This window comes from Cataglyphis hispanica, chromosome 1, assembly GCF_021464435.1.
Source record: "Cataglyphis hispanica isolate Lineage 1 chromosome 1, ULB_Chis1_1.0, whole genome shotgun sequence".
NCBI classification, from domain to species: domain Eukaryota; kingdom Metazoa; phylum Arthropoda; class Insecta; order Hymenoptera; family Formicidae; genus Cataglyphis; species Cataglyphis hispanica.
In genome coordinates, this window is record NC_065954.1 from 18,883,285 (window position 1) to 18,909,705 (window position 26,421).

The 26,421-nt window shown below is 32.3% G+C and overlaps 1 protein-coding gene across 5 annotated transcripts in view; it reads right to left on the reverse strand.

The window, feature by feature from the left end:
* LOC126851951 (voltage-dependent calcium channel type A subunit alpha-1) overlaps positions 1 to 26,421 on the reverse strand; it is a 51,943-nt gene that overhangs the window by 23,779 nt on the left and 1,743 nt on the right. For 3 of the 5 annotated variants that reach the window (XM_050596357.1, XM_050596347.1, XM_050596327.1), the window contains 16 exons: positions 23,599 to 23,706; positions 22,262 to 22,417; positions 21,756 to 21,973; positions 20,097 to 20,200; positions 18,891 to 19,006; positions 18,429 to 18,488; positions 17,647 to 17,748; positions 14,838 to 15,050; positions 14,312 to 14,739; positions 13,535 to 13,842; positions 12,979 to 13,098; positions 12,176 to 12,739; positions 11,621 to 11,966; positions 11,182 to 11,346; positions 6,314 to 6,424; positions 717 to 800 (listed from right to left, as the gene is read on the reverse strand). In XM_050596357.1, coding sequence (XP_050452314.1) covers positions 717 to 800; positions 6,314 to 6,424; positions 11,182 to 11,346; positions 11,621 to 11,966; positions 12,176 to 12,739; positions 12,979 to 13,098; positions 13,535 to 13,842; positions 14,312 to 14,739; positions 14,838 to 15,050; positions 17,647 to 17,748; positions 18,429 to 18,488; positions 18,891 to 19,006; positions 20,097 to 20,200; positions 21,756 to 21,973; positions 22,262 to 22,417; positions 23,599 to 23,706 — 3,203 coding nt within the window. The remainder of the gene's footprint in view (positions 1 to 716; positions 801 to 6,313; positions 6,425 to 11,181; positions 11,347 to 11,620; positions 11,967 to 12,175; positions 12,740 to 12,978; positions 13,099 to 13,534; positions 13,843 to 14,311; positions 14,740 to 14,837; positions 15,051 to 17,646; positions 17,749 to 18,428; positions 18,489 to 18,890; positions 19,007 to 20,096; positions 20,201 to 21,755; positions 21,974 to 22,261; positions 22,418 to 23,598; positions 23,707 to 26,421) is intronic. The other 2 variants (XM_050596319.1, XM_050596338.1) reach the window with 2 other exon arrangements.

Here is a 26,421-nt window from a genome sequence, read left to right on the forward strand (position 1 = left end):
TAAACGAAAGGTAAAGGTACACATAAAGCAACACTGCCGCGATGATTAAGGCTCATTATTATAGATGCGTGTTTCGATCAAAAAGCGCATTTCCAATAAATTCGCTTCAAACATGAGAATTAATCTAGTACGTTAAAACAATTCGAAAAGTGGCACAGTTCATTTTTACATTATATTGTCGAGAAAAAATTTTGCTCCTTAATACTTTTCCTGATAAATATAATATTTTTAAACTTTCAAATTTTTTATCCTTTTTTTTCTAATTTTATATATGTACGTAAATACTTTTAACTATCAATAAATTTTCAATCTTTTAAGAATAAAAACACCTAATGTGAACATTCAAATGACGTTCTTCTTTCACTAAATTTTAGAATATAATATAATAGTTTTTTATTATTAAAGAATTATATTCTGTACAAACACACAAAGATATAGAAAATGTTTCATGTAGCTATTTCGTCTATTGCGTCTACTATCACCACCTTTATTTGTATCAACCTACTAGATCAATGCTGACGTTTCGTGCGACTTCATTAGAATGACTTTTCGCCAAAACAAACAACCATCATAGCGTAGCCTCGAATTTCCCGGGAGGTTTCCGATTATATGTGCATATACCTGGAAGATTTCTATTACGGGTTATATAATAGCTAAAACGCGATTAACACACTTATATACTCTCTTTTCGACTACTTTTACGGTGCTTTACGTACCCCGAACTCGATCACAAGGGCATCCACGATGCTACCGATCACCGTGATGAAATCGAAGGTGTTCCAGGCGTCCTTGAAGAAGTTCTGTGTTCACGGGAACAGTCGAAAGAATTGATTAGCAAAGTGATCTCTCTTCGCTTCCGTTCGATATTTGATTGTACTACCCCGAAGCTCGCTAAACAATTCCGACACATTTTCTATCTCAACAGATGCAGATTAGAGCTCTAATTGTCTATGTACGAGCAATCAGAATCAAAGCCAAGACATTATGAAGAGTAACAATTAACTCTTGAAGGAATAATTCAAAGTGTAATAATTTTTTTTTATAAACTTAATATAAATTTTTAAAATATAAAACTGTCTATTTCTTACTTTGTGAATTCTTGTGGTAATATTTCGTAAAAAAAGTATATTTAAAAATTATTTACTACACTTAAGTTTATTGCGCTGCTTACTTTGTAAATGCGCTTTTTTCAATTAATCTTGTGCCTGTAATTGCTTAAAGAAATAAAAAGAATAAGAACTTAGAAATTAAAAATTGATAACAAACAAATTCCCATATAATTAACAAATAATCTATTATTTTTGGCATTCTTTTAATTTTTTTTAAATTATTTTTGCCTTCATCTTGTCTTGACCTAAAAATCCACAGCAAGCAAGTAATCTTGTCAAATCATTTACATGTTCGGTGATCTATTAAACGAACTTGGGCGTAGCTCAAGAGTGTTTGTGGGATATGTTTTGCGTAGCTACAACTAAAAAAGAAACTACAAGACTTTCGATAAGACCAGAATATAAGAAAAGTATGGTACAGTCTGCTTCTTCCATGAATGTATCACGCTATTTAGTGTGTATGTGTGTGTGTGTGTGTGTAAGTGCCTGTGTACATGTGTTGTGTGCATGTTTGTATTTGTGAGCACTCCCATATGAATGTAATATTTTTTTATGATCGAAACTCTCTATAACGTGTGCTTCTCTGAATGGTGCTTCTGGATATTGTAATGATCATTGAACAGATCTCTTCGCATCGTAAAATAATTTTTCAACAAAATTATTCTTATTTAATTAATTATCAATATTATTTAATTACATGCTTAAATAGACGTTTTGTTGAGTTTATCGCGTAATTTTACTTTATTTTCACACAGATATAACAAATTATTGTTAAAAATGATTAAGTTATTTATTTTAAAAAGTGAGAACTCTCAGACTCTAATAAAATTATTAAGTTGATTATATTATTATTTGTTTATTAATTTAACTAATTAAATAATAAAAAATATATATATTATTTCTACATTAATTTCTGCGATAAAGACAAATTTCAGCTTTTCCACTTTTACATGTGTGATAATAGTAATGTTCATACATCCATTATGATATTCAGCTTAAATACTTGTAGAAGAGTTGCCAATGAAGACGAAGAGATCTGTTCTCGCGTGAGCTTTTTAAAGCGTTTATCCATGTTATACGCTTTGGTGATCGATAATTGGCTCGAGTACAAGTGACGGGATCTCCTCTAGAGAAGTATCTACGGGAGCATGCCGGTAATAGCAAGCAAACTAGAGAGAGAGAGAGAGAAAGAGATAGATAGAGACACGCGAATTTAATATTCAACATTTTCTACTTGAACCAGAAAAAAGGAGTCGTCATTTCATATCACGCAATAAAAAAAAAAAAACAATATCAGAAATTTTCATCAGTTATTTAATTTATACAAGATACGTCTGTATAAAACTTATGTTGGTTCACTATTTTATTCTGACTTTGAGATGATGATTTTTCTTCGACAAAAATTTATTCAACCGTCGCTTTTTACTTTAACTTTTTTAATTTGCATTATAATTTGCGATATCTCTATTGATAATTATTTTACAAAAAATTTATTTAAAAAACGATTTAAATTAAGTAATTAAATAAATAGATCAAACTTTTATTATCTATTCATTCTTCTAGAATAATTAATTGTTTAAAAATTTTGGTTTAATTGCAAAAAGAAGCGTTCAATAAATATGTATTACTTTTAATTATTAATTATCGTCGCCTTAATATTTATATCAAGGTTAATTTGATATCTAAAATAGAGAGAGATTTCTGAGAAGAAGTGACAAATCATTTTGAACTCCATAAATGGCGAAATCCTGTTTTCTGGCAATTACTACTTCTTGAATAACTATACAGATTTGTGTAGAAATCTCGTACCAAGAAATTTTACTTTGAATTGTAATATAGTTTTATTTTATTCGCGACAAGCAGTTTCGCGATGTCTCGGTGTGTTCCCTTCCGTTCCTCTCGCCAGTTTTCGGGATCCCCACTTTCTTCACGTGAGTCCTCCGACCGGTTAAAATCACGCGATTAATGATAACCGATGAGTGATATCAGTCTCAGTGGAATTACAGTGGTAATAATTGCGGTGTGAAATTCGAGTGAGAGTGGTGAAGTTAGAGCGATTTAAGAGGCTTGTTTATACCTTGCATCCGAAGGCGACGAGTTTAAGGATGCACTCAATGAGGAAAAGGAGGGTGACGACCAAGTTCACGATGGTCAAGAAGTCCAATAAAACTGGCGGCGCGTTGTGATACTACAAAATACACCCAACACACAGACGTAACACAACCCAGATTCTAATATATTCCGTTGTGCGCCCTGATATATATCACACATGTACATATTGTATATATTTCTATATCTCTTTATCCTCTATTAATTATAATCTCTATTCGATCGTTTCATCTATTTTTCGTCCAAGCAGAAAGAACTGCTGTTGGACTTATAGAAGAAACATTTCTTTGCGCAAAATAAATCAGGAAATATATTTTCTTGTCAGCTAAAAGATATTTCTCGAATTTTATTATTGATATTTTTACTTTGAAATTTTCCTTCAAACTTTTATTCAACATTTGTACTTTTATTATCAATTTTAATAATGCATTTCAAAAGTTTGTGATGTGAAAAAATAAATTTTCTTTAATTACGCTAATTTATATTTTTGATATTTATCTTATAATTTATAACATTTATAATATTCTACATATCAAGGTATATGTAGGAATAAATTTGTTTCTTCTGGCACATCATTCAGAAAATTGTTTGGACACAAAATTATTATTTTTAATAAAATAATATTGTTATTCTAAATTACATTAATTTTGCAACAACTCTCACTTTAATTCCTCTTTACTTTTTAATAAAAAAGCATTTCTTCTTCCACGTTACCAAGCAAATCTAACCAATCTCTCACAGAGTGATTTTTCAAGAGACACATATGTGTGTACGTAAAATCTCGATCGGTGTGTATACGACGTTCGATTCCATGTGTGCTGAGTGTGTGCAGGTGAGACGGAAATTTATACTCTTTCCCACAACACAATGGCATGCATGCGATGAATAGGAACGAGGGACGCTTTCTGCTCCTCGGCTTTAATCTTGTCACGATTATCATATACATCATTGTTATAATCATCATCACCATCATTCTCGTCACTTTATCGCCACCGTATCGTTATTTCCGGCCGACAAAAACACACAGTCATAATAATCGTGATGTACGCATGCGAGGATCCAAAACATGTCAGACCGTGCAAGTGATTGCGTGCGGATGCAGGCAAGGCGGCGGGCAATTCATGCAAGGGATGTCAAAAAACGGAGCTTCCTTTCTGTACACCTATCTTCGATATTTGACACTTCCTCTTGGATTTATTTGCCGCCCGTTTTGAAAGTTACTTTTACAAATCAAGACGACGCGAAAACAGAATACACAGGAAGACAGAAAACAAAAGAGATAGAAAAAGACAGAGAGAAAAGTGAGAGGAAATAGATAGACAGAGAGAAAGAGCGAGAAAGACGAACTGAAAATAGCCCGATGTAAGAATTGTGTTTTCCATTCGTCGTGTTTGGGTATCAGTGAGTGCCAGATGTATGACATGAATCTTCGTCTGAGTATGTGTAGTGTAATTGTTGTTGATTGTAAATATATTTGTGTAAATTGCATTTTCATTCGGACTCGAAGAGCGTGTTTCTCAGCTTTGTCATTATAAGCATCGTTAAAATATGTAATGTAAAATACAATTACATGTAAAATATTGCAGATAAACTCGCTCTAGAGTTTATTATTACGATTGAATATTTATATATATTTTTTACAAACATTCAAACGTAATCCAGTTGTATTGTATGAGGTCAGTGTTATTAGCTATTACGATAACAGGATAAGATAAATAAGTAAATTAGTATCGTAAAAATGCAAATCAACGTTGTTTATAAAAATCAAAACTGCAATATTGAATTTACAATTAATGATTTGATCCCATTACCGTCGTGCTTAGTGTAATTATGGATTTAGAAAATCTGGGAAGATTTATATATCATTGCTTCTTTTTACGTAGCAATTGTATAATAAATGTTCAAATCTGATTCTGATTTGGCGTTTAAAAATTCTTATATAATTATTAATTGCGTCTCCTTAATTATAATGTCTTTTAAATACAAAGTCGGCCAAAATGTTTATACAAAATAGATAATTATAGTAAATATGAAATGAGTATAAGCTTAAAAAACGATGTAAGTAGAGAGATGCAAAAAACACTGTAATCAAAAAATGACTTTTTGGAATATTAACACAAAATTTTACATAAAAAATTCATAATCAGATAAAGATGAAAAAATTTTAACGCTTCAAATCTATCTTCCCAAATTGTCCTGAAGCTCGATTACGTGTACAGAGCTGAGCGTTTTCTGCATACTAAAGTACTTGTAGAGTTCATCTTACTAACTCGGTCCCAAAAAAGACAAAACAACGAGAGCACGTGTAATTAAAAGAAGTACTATCTAGGTTCTTGCAGCTATATATCCTTGCAATAGAAGAGCACCATCGAAAAAAAAAATAAATAAATAAATAAATAAAAAAATAAAAAATATACCATTCTAATTCTATCGAGATATATATCTATATATATATGTTCGTACGGAGGTATATCGAGAAATGGAAACGCTACAACTACTCCGACAGCATCTAGCGCTTTGTTCAGCCCTGCGCACAGAAAGTTTACTAAATAGTAATATTCTATATACTCGTACACGCGCGAGAATAGAAAGTATACGGAATATGTCTCCGGAGTACCGAGAATACTCGAGACGTTTGTATGATTACATATCGGTACTCGCGAAGAAACGCTCTAATTACTTTCTAATAAGCGGCACTTACCGGGCGACGCGAAAATTGGCTCTCGCGACACGTTCCCTTTTCGAAATTTTTTTTATATCGTATAGTCATACACGTTTTTTTTATACTAGCTTATTATCTTTTGTATTCTTTTTTATTCTAACAAATCAATGTACGTAATATCCATTTAATATATATTTATCGTTAAATTATTTGGATCCTAAATAATTATTTATGTGTCGCATTTATTAATAATTATTCCGACAATGATGATTTATGTATTGTCAGGCTTGTCATTTTGGGAAACGATTACGAGGTGCCATTTTTCGCGCTACTCGAGACTTGGCGAGAGTTTCGAATAATGAATCTCGCTCTTTATTCGGAATAAATTGAGAAGTTCGATGAGAGAAAATTGTTGGTTGTATATGGAGCCTACCTTCACGCCGAATGCGGCGATCTTCAGTATGCACTCGACAGTAAACATCCCCGTGAAGCACATGTTCATGTACTTCAGCGTATTCTTGTACAAGTCGGTTTGCCGATGATGCTGCAATGCATACACTGACAAATACACGGCCGACAAACAAACATATGTATGTACAAGCTTATAAAATTGCATGATTCGTGTGGACAAAAAATATTTTCCTTTTTTTTTCTTTTCTGGCACGACCCTCTTCCCTTCCCTATCAGTGAGAAAGGAGGAAGTTGCTCCGTTTTTTCTTTTTTTCTTTTTTTTCCTTTTCACGAAATTCTGTGCACCGATACATGAACATTCTGTGCTGCACAATAGGTATCGTAATAAAGAGGTAAGAAAAACTCGCATCAGCAAGATTAACGCGTCGAGCGAAGGCGAAATAAAGTGCGCAGTGCGCTTTGGAATCGCTTGTGCCCCTTCAGATTTAATTAACGAATTTAATTTAATAATTTCCACTCTTACCACGAGAACGTATTGCACGTGAAATAATTCCGAGAACGCTTCTGACGCGAAATTAACCCTGCTGAAGCAGCTTCACCCCCTTCATGCTATTTTATTTGCATAGCTGTCAAAATTGTATCGAATGCAGGATAGCCAAAGTAAAACTTTTTGGACTGAGGAAAAAAAAAAAAAACGGAGATAATACAAAATTTTAAATAAATTATATTACGCTCGACAATGATTTGCGAATCAATGTTGTAAATCAGCTTAATCATGTGTCACGAATTGGTACACAGTTTTAATCACAAACGGCATGTCTAATAAAGCGCGAGAGATATGCGAATTACATATATGTTAAAAATATAATGATGTGTCATTTTATATCCAAACAATGTGGGGAATATATCTCTTATATATATATATATATATATATATATATATATATATATATATATATATATATCGTAATTTCGTCGTTAATTTATACGTGAATCTACTGGGTGTGTGTGGAAATATATATTTAATGAAATGTTTTTGTTTCTTTATATTCCTGCGATTGTTTTTTCAACGAATATGCTTATGTCAACTGTGTGTACATGGATATATCATTTATATGCACTTTGTGTTATACATCTCTCCAAATGATTAACATGAAATATCTTCAGCACATATTGGTATAATTAATAATTAATTGATTTTCTAATTTTAATTGGCATTAATGGATTGTATATCGGGAATTTTCTGAATAATGGACACTGTCGGAAGTAACGACAAGAAGAAAATTATTTTATGTTACATAAAAAATCTTTCAATCAAGATCTTATCTTCTTTCCAAATTCTTTTTTTTTAATTTTAAATAAGTAATGAAACATAAAGAGGAGACCTATATAAAATTAATTTTCTTCCTATCGTCATCTTTTCATTTGGAGTCTGGATCAAAAGTTGGATATATACGAATCTAAGTGTCTAAAGAAACTAGTCGCAAAACTGATAAAGATTGTGAAGAAAAAGAGAGAAACGATCGAAGGAAACGTAAGAGAAATAATCAAACAAGGATACTTAAAGTAAGTGAATCTCCGGAACACAAAAAGAGTGCAATTCAATTAACGAAGGAATCGTCAAAAATTACGAAACTTCGTTTCTCGAAGTGCTCACATCTTTTTGCAATATTTTTTTTTTCAGGGAGGAAAGAGGAAAAGGCAAAACGTGCGGACGCCCCGTGCAGAGTGTGTTTTCTGTCATTGTAAAACACACACATTCAGTGAATATCTAATGTTGTTGCTGTTTCGTTTGACTTCTAATATTGGTCGATCTGTTTCGGCAGCCAGCATGCGACACGCAGTTTTACACGTGTGTAAGAAAAAGTGCGTGAGCACCCAATATATATATATATATATATATATATATATATATATATATATATATGTACATTGGTCGCCGTTCGAACGAGAAGGCAATCAATTATAATCGACTAGCGGGAAATTGATTTTAATTTGATAATTAATTATTAAATAAGTATTAATTATTATATGAGACTAGAATAATCATTCTTGTGATTTAGAAATAAAGTAAAATATTATACATTTAGAGGTGAAGAAAATCAACTAATCAAGTCACAAGTTAATTATTTTAGTCATTGACAGATAAAATGCTAATATTTACTTTTTATATCACTATTTCCTTTTCAAGATTTCTCTTAAAATTCACAAATTTTATTGTTTCTATAATTATTTTAAAGCAATAATGAATATTATCCCCCCCTCGTTCGCGCAAGCGTATCGAGTAATGTGAACATATAGTATCTCACTTGGTATGTGCTCTTAAGACAAGTGCAGTGCGTGTGCAAGTGATCTGAACATTCCGTGTTTTTTTTTTTTTTTCAGGCCAACAAGTCCGACCACAAATCATATTAATCGGGCGTTGCGTGTAAATTCGAATCAGCGCAAATGTGCTTATATCTCTAATCCAACGAGTCCAGGCTCAAGCTGTGATCTCGTTCCAAAGAGAAATGAAGGTAAATATCTATCTCGTGCGTTTTTAAAATGTACAAGTTAAGGGAGACTGGGAGACAAATAAAGAAATTTAGAGTCTCAGGCTCAGAATTCAGTTCAAGAGTGGAAGCGTGCGCGAATCCGTGTTAATATCGACTCGCACCCGTTTATTCTAACAACAATGAGTGAATAGAAAATCAAAAAATTGTTTACAAATCTAGAAATTGAGAAATTTAGAATCCAATGAGTTTAGAACCCGAATGTATAAATATATATATATATATATATATATATATATATATATATATATATATATATATATATTCAGATTTATATTTATATTTATCATTAATCAAGTAAAATAAAATTATGAACAATATAAATAGAACACAATGTAAAAACTTAAAAAAAAAAATAAAATTAGTAATTATTATATTAAAATAAAATTACTATGTGAATACCTTCTTAACAGCTATTATATTTTCTAATAATTTTATGAATCAAGACTGTACAATATTAAATAAGCAATATTTTTTATAATTTCTTAATATCTACTAATTTTTTGCATAGCTCTCATTTAGCCAAAAATTTAATTACTGTATTTACACAAATATAATAATTTCTGAAGCTATTTGAAAAATCTGCAATTATTGCATTCCGAGAGAGAAGAAGTCCATAAGGGTTAACAGGTAATTTAGAAGAGCGTGTGAGCTCGCGTGCAGGATTTGTAGATGCCAAGAAAGTGCAATCTCTTCCGGCACTCTAGTTTTCTCGATCATTTTAGTTATATCAAGCGAGGACGAGTTGAGGTGCAACGCGGCTGCTTCACCTCACTACCAGTTAAAACATGGTATTAGCAAGGTGAACGCAAAAGTTGAACGCACATTGTGTTAATATCTGTGTGTGTTGTTGTGGAGACCACACATTGATGTTCAAAAACGTATTTCCTTCTCACGTTTTCGAATATATCTACTTCGAAAACGAGGACACAGCGGCAGCCATGCAATAGGTTGAAAGAAGGATCACAAACTAATTTTAGAATAAAAAAAAAAAAAAGAAAAAATACAAGAATACAACAAAATTAAAATACGAACATATATACAACAAAATTAAAAATAAAAATTAACTGAGCAAAGAAAACATTCTATTTCATCTTATTGACCCTCGAAATATTATGATAAGAATAAAGATATTTACGTTATAAAAATTGTCATACAAAATGATGAAAATTATGTAATCATTGTCATACAAAATTATTAATTTTGCTTCATAACTTTAATGTTAAATATAAATCGAGTTTTATAAAAATTCGCTTAATATTTCAAAGGTCTACAAATACTAATAATACTTACAAATTTAATTCATTGAAATTATATTGAGAGATGATAATTAAAGTAGGATAATGATTAAATTAAATGCACAACTCATCAAAAAGAGAAAAATGAATCATTAGTCAATTATCAGAAATCCAAATTAATTTGAGAAATAAAATGTGACACGGATAATACATGTCGCTTAAAAAGAAGAAATTTTGCAGGGAAGATTAAAGAACGGGATAAGATAATATTTGACATAGCTGTGTACACGTATTGATAAAATACAAGGGTGATATACAATTATACAAGAAAACGATTAGAAAATATCAGCAAGCAAGAACAACAATGTCCTCGTACGTATATATAACGTGATATATAAATATCATATACAATCATTCGGTATTACGTACGCTGCACTTAGACGCGAGATATTCTCTTTTCGATCTCGCGTATCTTTATTATGCTAGATACGAGACTGTTTGTCGATTGGTTAAAGTTGCCGATAGATCTAACGTAATAACGGATCTTACGCGCAGATTTTGAAAAGAAATTGAAAACGATAAGTATCGCAGGATTTAAAAATAAATGAATGATACATCGCAGCTCTAGCAAGATTGAGATCTAAGTGCGCCGAATTTTCGTTCTTAAATTAAACATTTTATATATATTGTTACTCTTTGTATTTAATTGTAAAGAAAATAAATTTTATATACAGGAATATTATCTAGATTTTAAAGAGATTATAAAGAAAACTTTTTACTCGATTGATATATACTGAAAAATAATAATTTTCATTTATGTCTCTTTCTTATTTAGAGTCGCGACATGAGAAATCGAAAACAAAGATAGTCTCAAAATTTATAAAAACTTTTTTGAATTGATTTACGTTTAAAAAAATTTTTAAACATAACTTTTGCCTTCGATTGCTCTCATAAAAGGGATGCGTATTTCAGGACTCTATTATTTTTCATTACTCGCGTTTTTTATATCGGAGCTGATCGGGAAGAAAAAATTGTAATCTGATTAGTGAAATTCTCTTTAGAGAAATTTGAGTGCAAAAGAGAAAATATGTGACACTCACCTTCATCATAAGCAGTATTGTATTCAGTACGATGAGTATCATGATAAAATATTCAAATGGTGTGGATACGACTATCCTCCAGATTTTGTACTTTATGCTATTCCGTTCCTTCGGCATGTACCTTTCGAGCGGGCGAGCTTGTATCGTAAAGTCTATACAAGATTTCTGAAAGATTGTTTTAACACAAAATTATTAATATTTGATGCTAATAAAAAGGTAACTTTGAAAGATAATTTTACAAATTTAAAAAGAAACGAGAATATATAATATATATTTTTAAGAATATATAATGTATAATTAATAAATATAAAAATAATTTTTTATTACCGCTAATTTATCAAGTATTTATATTAATTGTCAATAAAAAATGAACACGAAATATATTTCGACAAATGAATTCGACAATGGAAGTGAAAAAATGATTGACGCGTGAGATCACCTGATTCTTATCGATTTCGCCATCCTGCAATTCAGCCTCTCCCTGCTCCTGAAATGTGATGATAATTAAGGCCACGAAGATGTTGACGAAGAAGAACGGAAAGACGATGAAGTAAACGATGTAAAAAATGGACATCTCAATGCGAAAGTTTTGGATGGGGCCCTTATCCTCGTATGTGGCCGCCATCGAGTTCTGCAGAATTTGCGGCCAGCCTTCGCCGGTTTGGACGGCGAACAGCGTCAGCATGGCCACCATCACGTTGTCATAGTGAAAAGCCTGGAGTTTCCAAGACCGGTTCTTGAGCTCCGGTACCATGTTATCCTCCTCGAAAACGAAGTATTGACCTCTGTTACGAAAATTAAATTAGTTTTCATTTGTTTTCCCTTGCACCATTCATGATTTACAAAATTAAAAAATAAATATGCAATAAATATCTTGATGTTCCGTGCGTGTTTCAATCATTATTATTAAATGCCCTAATACATATTTATTTATACTTTTCGAAACTCTCTCGATAATTAAAAGTGAAATAGAGTAGATTTGTAACATACTCACTTGCAATCTTCTTGCGATAATTTGCTCTCGTCGGTGCAGTAGTAAAATTTACCATTAAACAGCTGCACCGCAATCACAGCGAATATGAATTGAAACAATATGTACACTATGAGAATGTTAATGACGTTCTTGAGACTGTTCACCACGCAGTCAAACACCGCTTTGAGCTTCGGCACGCGCTTTATCGTCTTAAGTGGCCTGAGCACTCGCAGCACTCGCAGCGATTTTATAGTCGAGAGGTCCTGGCCGGCCGAGCTGCCGCTCATATCGAAGGCGAACGACACCATGGCGCATATCACTACGACCGCGTCCATAATGTTCCAGAACTCGCGTAGATACGAGCCCGGATGCAGTATGATGCCGAGATCGATGATCTTCAGTACCATCTCGATGGTGAAGACGCCGGTGAACGCGTAATCGAAGTAATTGAGGATCTTGTTCCTCGGCGCCTGCTCCCAAACGGGATCCTCGGCGGCCAGCGCGATACTCGACAGCGATATCACCACCATTATGAAGAAGTCGAAGTACCGAAGGTTCACGACCCAGTGGGCGGCTCTTCTTACGCTGCGAGTAAAAAAAAAAAATCTTGTTACTCGCGTAGAGAACAACAATCTTAAAACAATAGCATCGTAAATTCTAATTTTATTCTTGAGATAAAAATATTGAAACATTGCGATTGTTAATAAAAAATATTTTAGACTTCCACTACGTTCTTCAATTGATTGAAGAGAAGAAAATTGATTAATTTTATTATAATTTATTTAAAAGTTATTCTTAAAAGAAAAATTGTAAAATGAACTTACGGATTCGTAGGGGACAGTATAAACATGGAGGAGTATGGCAGCATTGGTTTTGGTCCCGTGTCGTCATCTTCATCCTGCCTCCTCTCTTCGGATGCTTGGTTATCACCTCTTCCATCTCTGCTGGAAAGGACAAGACATCGTTCTTTATTTTGTGCTTCTCTTCATTACATTTTTTTTTTTTAAATTAATCTATTATTGATTGTTTTTCTCTTATTTAATAACTACGACGAGAATTATTAATTATACAGAAAAAAAATTTGTTAGTCAAAGAAGAATGACCTTGTCGTGTATTGTATCAATAAATTTCCTAATTTTTTCCTCTTAACTCTAAATTGTCATAAAAAATTTTCGCTAATTACATTAGAGCATATACGGTTAAGAACATTATTTTGATTTTGAATATAAAATAAAAAAGAACATTTTCTACACTCTCGTAAAAATAATCATTTGCTATAAATTATAACTGGCTACGAAGAAAGAGAGAGTAATATATATGCGATAAAGCGACAAGAGATGAGAATTTCGACGAATGATAAGAGAAAGAAGGGAGACTTACAAATTCTGGGTTGGACTTGGAGGGCAGATTTCCACCTTCGGTGCACCACCGTCCCCGGGCTTCTGCAGCGACTCGATCTCCTTCTCGAGCTCCTGCAACTGCTTCTCCTTATCTTCCTCTTTCTGTTCCTCTTCGGCAGCGCTCAGCTCCTGCGCGTTTGCGAGATTGTCGACGGCGATAGCCAAGAAGACGTTCAGCAGGGTGTAGTTGCCGAAGAGTACGAGCACGATGAAGTAGAGCGAGTAGGCCATGCCCTGCGACTCGATACCCTGGTACATCACTTCATTCCAGTCTTCTCCAGTCAAAATCTGTCAGCATCATCAATTATTATACAAGTTGAAGATTTCTTTCTTGTAAAATGATGATTAATTGTCTAATTTTTTTCGTTCACTCAACAACTTGTATTCACTCTCGATTTTTTTCTCCAATTTCTATTGTGTGCAAATTTTAAGATACATAAATTGCATATAATATTATTAGCTATTTTTTTAATATTAGCGAGACTACGAAAATTTTCCCGCCAATTAGATTTCTAAGAAAGAGCGCATTTTAAACACACATTTAATGCAATATAAAATTAGATGATATTCATATTTATATAAAATTGAACTCAATCGGCAAATAAAAGATATTTATTATACACAATATTTTTATATATTGCAAATAAATTATATATACATGTATACAGTTTAATCACCTCGCTGTTATTTAACATCTGCAAATTGAATCTCATTGAATATACACTGAAATAAAAAAATAGCAATCGGTTTTACTTACTTGGAAGACAGTGAGTAGTGCGATGGGAAAGGTGTTGAAATTCGTGGGCGGCGTGCCGTTGGGGAAATTGAACTGACCGCCGAATAGCTGCATACCGAGCAGCGCGAATATGAGGATGAAAAGGAAGAGTAGGAAGAGGAGAGAGATAATGCTGCGCATCGAGCTTAGCAGCGATATCACGAGGTTCCTTAGGCTCTTCCAGTATTTGGTGACTTTAAAAATTCTCAGGAGTCTAAGGGCACGTAGGACGGAGAGGCCGAAAGAGCCGGACTTCAATGCGGACCAGATCACCTCGAAGATCGAGCCTGAGATGACTATGCAGTCGAAGCGATTGAAGCTCGATTCAAAGTATGTGCGGGGACCGAGCGCGTAGACCTTTATAAACATCTCCATCATGAAAAGGGCCAGGAACACAAACTCTGCGTAGACTGCGAATAAAAAGAGATCGATTTTCGAAGAGCTCCAAACTCCTTGGGCTATAGAAAATTTTGATGGCCGGTAGATTTAATAGCGAATCGATACTCACAGAGAAAATCGGTGAGCCATTTCGGCTGCCCGTGATGTTCAACGGCCACGCAGATGGTGTTGAAGAACACAAGGACGATGACGAACCAATAAAAGTGTTGCGACTTGACGGAATTGCGTACCCAGAACCTGAATCTCTTCTCGGCTCGCCAGAATTGCAAACACGTGCCCTGTTTTTTCACCTTCGATTTGAAATAGGAGGTTCTTGAGAACCCTATAAAATAGAAAAAGTCTTTTTAGCGTAAGACATAATTGACATTAACGCATGTTGACACAGACGCGAACCAGTCGATCGAGTTTAATTTTATCATATATGTATCATAATTGTACAATTGTATACTTTTATTTTCTTTGCAAATTATATAATTTTTGTTCGATTTTAAAATATCTTTTCTACATCTACGTTTTCACATTTCTTATTATTTACTAAAATCTATTTCTGCGATTCGATCCAAATATCGCGTCATTTAAAATATTACGATCTATATTAAATCAAAATTCTTTCATCTTTAAATATTATAGATAATGATATCTTTCTAAGTTTGTTTTGAAAGAAAATATTGCGAGGAACTCTGAATAATTACAGAATTATTTTGTGCATCGACTGGGAGAGAATTGGAAAATTTTATTTTTCTTCGACGTAAGATGCATAGTTCTAGACTCTAAGTCATATATTCTACCAAGCGGATACGTCTATATATATGGTGATGCGTACATGTTCTGGCTACTCAATCGCTATGTATAAACGTTGACAGGCTAGTATCTATCCAGCCTATCTATCAAATTCTATAGGACGGGATTCCTAGTACACTACTCAGGGGATTCAATTCCTCACTCGACAATACTAAATAATCTACTGTTCTGTCAGTTCGCTTTAGCTAGCTAAGATTATAGATTATATAATAAAAAAACTAATCGATATTTTATCATCACACCGTATATCTAAATCTGCCGGAAACATTCGCATCTAATCGCTTTGTCAGAAATCATTCCACAAAAAGAAAGAGAAAAATTATTACAAGCTACAATTACCATTCTAATTTACTGATAATTTACTGTAGAAAAAAAAATATATATTTAAATTGATGAAGAGAGAGAGAGAGAGAGAGAGAGAGAGAGAGAGAAGGTAAATTTTTCTTTTTTTTTTAATGTACTTATTATATTAATAATAAATATTAATTTCATAATTTGTTTAAATTTATATTTCTTTCAAAAATTTGATTCTAGCTTTATAAATTTTATATTTTTGGACGATTGTGTGAATGTTCTCGGCCGCAAAAAGAAATAATATTTATGTGTATCGTCACATCAGCCAATAGAAGCAATACCTAGAAAACAAAAATGAATGAGCTGTTGGGTTCTTGAATCTGTCTTTTGATTTTGAGTGATTTGTAGCAGCCATAACATCAGCAGCAAGTCGATTCGATCATTACATAGAATGCAATAGTTACATTTTTCTACCACGTGTGTATATATATATATATATAACCATATCCTGCGATTTTATAATAAATAATATATAATCTAGCTACGTGAGACGAACATACTTCGTCTGAGTGTGTAAAGTATGTTTTGCCAATATATATTTTTATGCGAAAGGATCCACGATTCAAAATTATGTAAACATTAATAAACACTTTAATTCGAATATTTTCTCATAAGAGATATTGAATTAATTTTTGATTGTTATTATTCAAAAGCTTATATCAATATAATTATCAAGTATTTTCGAGTATATTCTAAACATTTATTTTGAAAAAAAAAAAATCATTTAACAAGAGCATGTGAAGCTATCCGAAATTGCATCTAAATATCCATCCCTATTGGAACTATATGTTTTACTGTGAAAATTAATTTCTGCATGTACATGTCCACAGATGCGTGACTATCGATACATCCTGTATACGCGAATAGATACCAAACAATTTATTTACCAAGCGATAGCCCGTGTCTAATTTTATGTAAAATGTGATGCGCGCGCACACAATATTTTGCTTGTATATATGTGTATTTACCAACCATAAAAAAATCTTTCACAAATAAAAATACAAAAATAAAACAGTTACACGTAAGATTACGAATACAGCCCTGTTTTACGTTGCTCTTTACGAAAAGTCATGGCATTCACGGCATTGTAGTTACCTTTGAGCTTTTTCTTAGGCACTGAAACAAGAGGAGCATCTGATAGCGTGTGTTTAGAATGTTCATCGGCAAGAATTATGGGAAGGGAATCAGCATCGTTTTTTTTTTTCTTTTTTTTTTCTTTTCCTCTTGATACGAAAAAGACAATCAGGAGTAAATCCACAAAATATCAACGTCGATGAACGTGAAAATACGCTAACGTGCCAAATAGAGAGAAGTTTTAGAAACGAGATGAAAAGAGGCGAGCCAAAATCTCTCGCACATCAACGATTTCCTTTGCGCGAACTTCTAAAGTATATCACAATATTTTTGTCCATATCCTTAGATTTAATATCATTGTTTAGCTAATTTTATAACTCGCAGAATTTTAACATTGATTATAATTTTAAAGCAACGTAAACCCGTTTTTTTTTAATTTTTATTAATTTAAGCTTATTAATAGCTTTCTAATATTATCGCATTTTTTTTTTTTTTTTAGGATATCGTTGATTGACAACTTCTAACTACTGAGAAATCGTGAAATCCCTTACTACTTGAACTTGGTCTCGATTTCACAATTTTGTATTTGTTCGAACACTTTGAGAAAGAGTTATAACTCGAATGTAAACGAAGTGAACAAGAAAAAGAGAATACTCGATGAACGCCGAGAATGGCAAAATACAACTCACCATCGTCCTGATCGTCATCGCCGTCCTCCTCCTCCGTGTCGGTACTCTTGCTCTTGCCAAGATTTTTCAGTTTCTTCTTCTTCGCCGCCGCTCTTCTTCTTACTGCAAAGAACATACAGAGAAATATTAAGTTATATCAATTCTAATAAATTACGGCGCTTAATTATTCTTTTATCATCATCTATTGAAAATATGTAAGTTTCACGCTTGCTTTATGCCCGATATATCAAAAAGTATCAATAGACTACAAATGATTCATATTTACACGAAATAAGAAATATGGCAATGTAATTATTATGTCGTCACATTTTTTATTTTACGGTCTAATAACATGCAAATCGTAATGTCAAATTATATATTTCTTAGATCTCATCGGTAACTTTTTTTTAAAATTACACATAAATCGTGAATACGTCAACAAATATTATGAGAGAGAGAAATGTTATTATTTAAAATATACTTGTATGTACTGTATGCGCGCGCGCAAATGTATCAAAAAAATTGACTGATATGTATTCATGAATATCGTTATTCTATTAATTAAAATTACGATACATTGGAAGAAATATGACACTCGATGTACTTCTTGCTAAGAAAAAGTCAAAATCCGTTCGATTACGTCAAAAAGAGTGTGATCGAAAGTACATTTATAGGAAAGCATTTTATATAAATATGCACGAGCACGTTTCGGAGATATAGAGCTCGTCTCGCAAATCTTTTCGAAAGTGCAAACTTGAAGTAAGTGAATATTCATGATATCAATCGTTCTACATTATACGAACCTTCTAATATGTGCATTTTCTCCTCTTCCGTCGTTCTCTCCTCGGCAAGTATCACCTCCTCTGAAAATTAAACATTATTTATTAATAATAATCAATGTAATATTTCAATATACGCGGAAACAACTCGTACGTACAACAAGCTTTTACAAGCACACAACAGTCTTTGCAGAATAAAAGAATTAAAATAAATTGACGGGAATATATGTTTGAAAAATTAAATTAATTCAATCTTTGAAATTAGACTAACATATATGAAATATTAATTAACATTAATCGTACGTTTCTATTTTCTGCTTCTCAAGCTTTCAATTTTATTCTCAAAACATTATTTGATACACTATATTTGTATATTATTTATAACGTCTTCTCTGAAAAAAAAAAAAAAAATCTTTATTTTGTGCGAAGTAGATTCCCGTCAATCTTTTTCAATTCACGTACTTCTTCTACGGCAATTGATCTAACCTGCTTTGCAGATCCAATTGAGGTAACAATTCAATTCGCGCTCAAGCTGCTGCTGTCTTCGCAACTTCAGAAAGGACTGTCGATTCTCCACTTTCTCTCTCTCCTTCGCAAACTCTCTACAAGCGTGATACAGATGACATGGGAGCTTATTCGGGAGCACTTTTATAAAGACTAACAATAAGTTTAGCAGAGGACTTTCTGGCAGTACCGCTGAATATTCTAGCAATATACCGGCATATTTGATAAGCTAACTGTGTTTAAATAAAATACCATAGGGAATATTTCAGAAAAGAATTATTGCTTTTTGCGAAATATTTGTTTCGTGCTTTAAACTACCTTGTATATTATGGTGTAATATATTACGCACGCACTGAATTGTATAATCCATTTATTGTTAACTACTCTTTTAAATACGCGTGTTAATTGTTTCTAATTAAATATTAAAATAATCTAGCAGTGATTAATCGAACAAACAAGCTGCGATACCAAAAAATTTACATTTTTGTAAAATACACACTTTGCATCGTATTCTCATCGCGTATTCAGTACTAAGTATAGTTAAATAATTTTGAATTTTGCTTTTGGCATGTCAAAGGTCACATACAATCAGTTTAATCATAAATATAATACATGTACATATCCAATAAGAAAATAATAGAAATTTATACATGAAGAAACATAGTAAGCTTTTTTTTGCAATAAAAGAAAATAAATATCATACAATAAGATACTTTAATAAAATATTAATTAAGATTTATTAATAATTTTAGAATAAGTATTATATGTGTGTCTGTGTGATGACTGACTTCTTTGATATTTTTCTGTAATAAACTGATGATTGTTGGTTTATATCTTTAATCGTTATGATGATAGTGCTAAACACGCTAAGAGATACGGCTCATTGCACGCTAATGTTAGGCAATGATAGTTAACTGAAGACCTGCTTGAGTGATCCATTTTAAATAGGAACTGAATGCAGTTGTGAAGAGCCGCTTGTTTTTCGCTTTCCGATAAGCCGCTCGCCGTTCGACACGCGTTCTTTCATTAGAAAATTCCCTGACGAGGAAAGAAATTGATTCTGAAGTAATTTCTCAACTTCATTTGCAATTTTCGCGAATTGCGGAAGCACGCGGATCGCCGCTCCGTGAATTATTTCGGTGTGGACGGAAAAATTGCGGAAGATTTTTTTAAGGAGAACGTACTCACCCGCTCAAGACACCAAGAACTAAGTTCAGCATGAAGAATGATCCAAGGACGATCAACGGTATAAAGTAAACCCAGTTGAAATAACTGCCAAGAGCGTCGTTTGTCTGCAAATCCAGAATCGATATGAGAAGCAGTGTCGTGTGTACACATATGCACCGGTTACACAGTCGAAGGTATATTAATTTAACGGCAAAGGGATCGTTATGTGATATAGAGGCATCAGGCTGTGCTCTCGCTGTACCAAATGTAACGTGATAAATGTAATCGTTCAGTTGCGAGAGATCGAATTTTTTATTTATCGTTATTCGATAATTTTCATTTCTCTTCACAAAGACAAATTTTGTCCGACATGAAGAGACAAATTTTTATTTAAAAATAGATTGAAAATCCACCGACCTCATTTACGCAAAACAATACGAATTTTATGAAACCTTATCGCTATAGGAAATATAATCCGGGGGAAAGAAATAGAATCAGAGAAACGTGCCATGTTGTTGAATTGACCTGAGACTACTCGCTACATCTCCTTATTATTACTATCTTGAGAACCTAGTATACAAGTTTCAATTAATTAAACTAGAATAGTATTCAATAATTTGAAAATGTCTCTAAAATCGGAAAAACTTCCAAGTAATTTTAAAGCACGGCATTTTTTCCAATTAATATTTTTTTATCCCGGATTATCTGATTACAAAAATATTTTTGAGGTACAACAGTTAACGATTAATGATCGTTACAACCGTAGAACAATAATAGATGATTTCAAAATAAATTATTGTTTTTAACTTATAACAATAAAATAGTTTGAAATTCTCCTTGTTCTACCGGCTAATTATTAATCCTTTCGTGAACAAGCGAAACAAATACATCTTATCAATAACTCTTGTACGTATATTAATGTGCTAAAAGATATATACATATATTTAATGCTGCTGTAAAAATAATCTAATTATAAGGTAAATTAATACAGTCACGAAAGGATTAAACACGATAGAAAATACATTTAACATCAATATTAAAACATCGAAGAAGGAGGCTGGAACTGACAATGTCATACTGAGCAAGGTGAACATATGCGTCAGTGTTAGCTGTTTTTGCATTCCTGAAAACCGACGAATTTAGCAAAGAACACAGAATGAAGAGGCAAAAATACAAAAGAGTACAACAACAAAAGTGAAAAGTAATCAAATTAATTGTAAAAAAAAAATCAACCTTTAAAAGCGGGTGACAAAGGGTTAAGGAGGATACACACACGTATCAAATTTGATTTATTCGATAATTTATTCTCTCCTCTATAAAAAAATAATAAATGATTAATTGACAAGGAATTATATCGAAAGAATGAATTTGATACAAAGATATGATATCCAAATAAAGCCTTGACAGTTGATATAGGATTGATGACACTGATAGCAACATTCTATGATACATAGATTTGAGGATTTCGACTATTAATCTTTGATGTAATGAAGAGAAAGAGAAAAGAGACACTGAATAGGACAGATCGTGCGTGATAAGGAGGGCAAAATTTTAGTAAAGAGAAAGAGAAGATAGCAAGAGAGAGAGAGAGAGAGAGAAAGAAAAAGAGAGATAAAGAGATGATAAATAAAGAACAATAAAATGAATTTTTAACACTGAAGAACACATTTCTTGCTTTACCCAGTACAATATGGCAGTCCAGCCCTCCATAGTGATACACTGGAAGACAGTGAGCATGGCGAATCCGATATTATCGAAGCTGGTGATGCCCGCGTTTGGTCCCTCCCAGTATTCCCTGCACGCCGAGATATTAGGGTTGCACACGTTGGCCCCGGCTGGAGCCTCATCCTTGATGTCCGTGTTGCATGGGCTCGCACTATCGCCTTCCTTTATGATTGCTGCAACATTTACAGCATAATTTAAAATAATTTTTCAAAATAATTTTTAAATAATAATTTTTCACATACATCAACGTCTGTTGGGAGAAGCCCAAGAGAAATATCCCCAAAAAAAAAAATTAAAATATATATAATATTATCAAAAAATTTTCTTTTATAATTTTTTATATATATTAAATAAAAGAGAAATGTAGAAAAAAAAATAATAAAGCAAATAAAAAGAGATAACAAGAATTAGAGTTATTCGAAAATTTCTGAGAAGTTGGCTGAATTTTCGAATACACTCACACATGTCCATTATACTGAAGCACGTTTTATGCAAAGTTCCCGAATAAAACTCGAGGCCGATGATGGCAAATATGACGATGGCGAAGAGTACCAGCAAGCCGATCTGCAGTAGCGGCGCCATCGCCTTGATGATAGACTTGAGCACCACCTGAAGACCTGTATGCAAATAATCGCCGAGGAGTAATTAGGTCCAATCACCATTCTCAGATAATCAGATAAGTGGGAAAGAAATCTAGGCTCGATATAACTTTCTCCCTGTTCGTGCATCGTTATTGCTTGCTGCTCGCGAAAAAACTACACAAATTTTTACATAAATAATCTAACATCACTATAACATAATGTAATGTGTAGTGTATAACGTAATAATAATTAAATATTAATTTGACTTTTGAAATTAATTAAAATTTAACTTAAAAATATAAATATTCCATATTACTCGAAATGATTCTGCGTCTAAGGATTGGGACACCTCCGCCGCATTTAGATACAACATTGAACTTTTAATATAATATCTATCTATAATAATATGAGCAATACTACTAACATAAAACAAACAATCGATCTAATTCGATAGAAAGCATTCTACGGGTAATAGATAAATATATTTGCGATTAAATATGACTACATTCTCATCTACTCTGACTTGATTTCATAATCGTTAATTCGTTCCTCGTTAAATCTATATAACCGCTATTTGAGAAATAAATATATTCTCAACGGCGGATCATATTCGATCTTCGAGGTATCCAAATCTGAGACACAAAGAAGTAAGTTCAAGCCGTAAGCACTAATCAGTCATTACTCATTCGTATGTAAAAAAATTGCACGAGCAACGAGAATGCATTTTTGTCGCGTGTTTTAGCGCTAAATGTGATCATCTGATTTTCTCATTCTACATTTATAAATATTTTTTTTCTTATTTATTAATTATTTTTATTCTATAAAACGTGCACGCACAAACATGCGTAATAATAGAATGCATGAATGAAACATTGAGCGCTAAGAGTGAGGTAAAACGCGTCTCTAACTCATACTCACACCTCGATTTAAAGTCATATTTATTCACATAGATGACTATACGATATTTTAATTACTCAATATAGATTGTCATAGATTGTTTAGAAGAAAAATACTTGAAACGCTAGGGATTTAATAAAGGTGCGAATACGAGTATTTATTCCACGTGCTATTTTCGAAAGTTTTCTGACAACGAAAGGGCCTTCCTGAAAATGCGAGATCTCTTTAGAGCCTCTCGCGCCGAGCAACCCCGAGTTTTAAACTCAACCGATGCTCGACCGATTTTCTAATTTTTTTTTTTTTACTGATGCGCTACTCACTCGGTATGCCGGAGACAAGTTTGAGCGGTCGCAACACGCGTATCGCACGCAACGTGCGCAGGTCCATATCCAGGCTTATGCCTTGCGAGAATGCCGTGACGATCCTGCCTCAAAAACACACACACCCGCCATACTTTACTACTTACTACTCTATTACACTAATACTCACGCTACACTTAAATACTTAGACTACGGCCACTAGATGGTTAACTAGCGTTCTCTAAACCTAGCCCGGGAATTGGAGAAGAGATAGTGTTATCAGGACGATCGATTGGAGTTTTCGAATGCGATCGATAACGTGGAACATTAAAGTGAATTAGATTTTTTTGACAGTGCTAATAGATAAACAGTCGGGATCTTAATCGGCAACGAATGCCGAGAAGTTAGATTTCAATCTTGCAAAACTTGAATCAATTTAAAAAATAAATTTAACAAAAACTTGAAGGGAAAGGATTTACTTATGATTTTTAATGAAATAAATAATTTTATATTTCTTACATTTCTCGATTATTAAATTATTTATTTTACATAATGATATGTTTTAGATAACATATCAAAGTTACTTTCAATCTCTCTCTCTCTCTCTCTCTCTCTCTCTCTCTCTCTCTTTCTCTCTCTTTCACACACACACACACACACACACACACATTAATATTAAAATCAATAATAAAAATTTTAAGTAAAAATATTTTAAATATCGAAGGAATACATTTTTTTCTATGTTATTAGTTTCAGTATTATGCATTAAAATAAACTGATCTGACAGAATAGGACAATGATCTATTGAAAAGGATGTCACGAGAGGAATGGGATCGATGTATAGGCGTATAAATGTATCTATATATACGTATTCTCTCTCTCTAGACTATGGTGAAATACTGCATATCTAGGTCTAGGAGAACATGTGAAACGCTGGGACGAACTAGCGATAAATATAATCGCATGTAACTCGCGATTCTAGTTTCTCGAGGATATCAGTTCATCGTGCGCGCGCGCGCGCGTGCGCGCGACCGCCTCTCTCATCTATTTCTGACTCTTGCCAATAACAGCAGCTTTCCGGAAAGATTCTTTTCAATCCAGAACAGATATTATAGAGAGGTGCTAGATCTTTTCCATCCTGCTGAGAGAATGAATTAAAAACTTTTATACACCATATTTTCTGGAATTTTATTTTATATTCTAAAACATAATAAAAATGTATTTTTATTTTAATAAATCAATGAAATTTTAATAAATAAAAATTTTTTTTCTATGGAACTCGAGGTAACAATGAATTATTTAGCATTACAAGGAAACATTCAATTAATAAAATCATTTTAAATATCTCTATTACGAAACAATGATTGAACTGAAAATGATCCAATAATTTTCAACGCCAGTTTTCTTTACAGATTAATTCTAAAAATAAGATCAAAGAAAAAAAGATTTATTTAAATTTGAAAATAAGTTGCACACACGATAAAAATTTCACATAAAAAGAAAAAATATATTTTTATGACAATCAAAAATATTCAAGATTTTAACAAAGACATCAAAAAAGAATTCTTCTGTATATCAAAACAATAATTGTATCGTATTATTAATAATAATGGAAAAACCTTAATTATGAGTAACATGAATAATGAAGCTGTCAATGTCTGACTAATTCATGAAAGAAAAATATCCGATAAAAGCAGAAAGCAAATCCAAGGAATGAGGATCGAAAGAAAGTAACCAAAGTAACTCTTTGAGAATTATGGACACTATTAAATGATTAAATAAAACAACGATTCGGTCTGTCATATAAACGTCTAAAAGTACAACTATCTAATAAATAACCGCGCTGTTAAACACGTTATGTACTCTAGGAGGACACGTATCCATTTAACAATGTATAGTCGACTCTATTATTTAGCGTGACTGCAGCTAAAAATAGCTAACCACTAAATATAGGCATCGTTCTGCGCGGGTCATCATATCTGTGCGTGTGTGTGTTTTTTCTTTTTTTTTTTTTCCTTCTGTCTACCTGTTCATGAGAGCGCATCTTCAGCGTAATCAAAGACGAATGGTCCAAATTGCTATTTCGAAGAAAACACTTTCGGGGAATATTGACTACTCATTAATAAATAACTCTTTCTTTCTTGCAGACACACACACGATCTAGTAAATTATATATCCTAACAATCACAGAAGAGAATAATAATTAATTCCAATCTTAAATACGACGACTAAATTGCTTGCTACGTGTTTATATTTTTCTACATACGACTACAGTACTATCAAAATTCAGATCATAATTATTAAAAAGTATCATTAGAAATTAGAATTATTAAGGAATATTTGTATTGAAAATGTGTGCAAAACATTGATAACGCGTTGATGTTGCGTATATTGTTACAATGAAAAGACAAATGCATGTGGCAACTATTTTTTATCATAATTATTTTTAATTGGCAGAATTTCTTTTCTCTGTCAGTATTAGCAAAAGAATAGCTGCGAAAATTTTATGTAGTATTTAAAAAAAATTTTTTATGTTAAATATATATATATATATATATATATATATATATATTTATTTATTTATTTAATATATATTTAATACATATATAAATATATATATATATATATATATATATTTAATACATATATAATATATATATATATATATATATATATATATATATATATATATTTAGAAAAAATGCTTTGTACTTGCGTATAACTACGCTTTTTTTTAAATTTGAAGAATGTGTGTATTAAATAGCGAGATTTATGAATTTAAACTGTCCATAAATCTAATCGCTAATTAACGCAAATTCCTCTAGAGAAAATAGAATATTATCT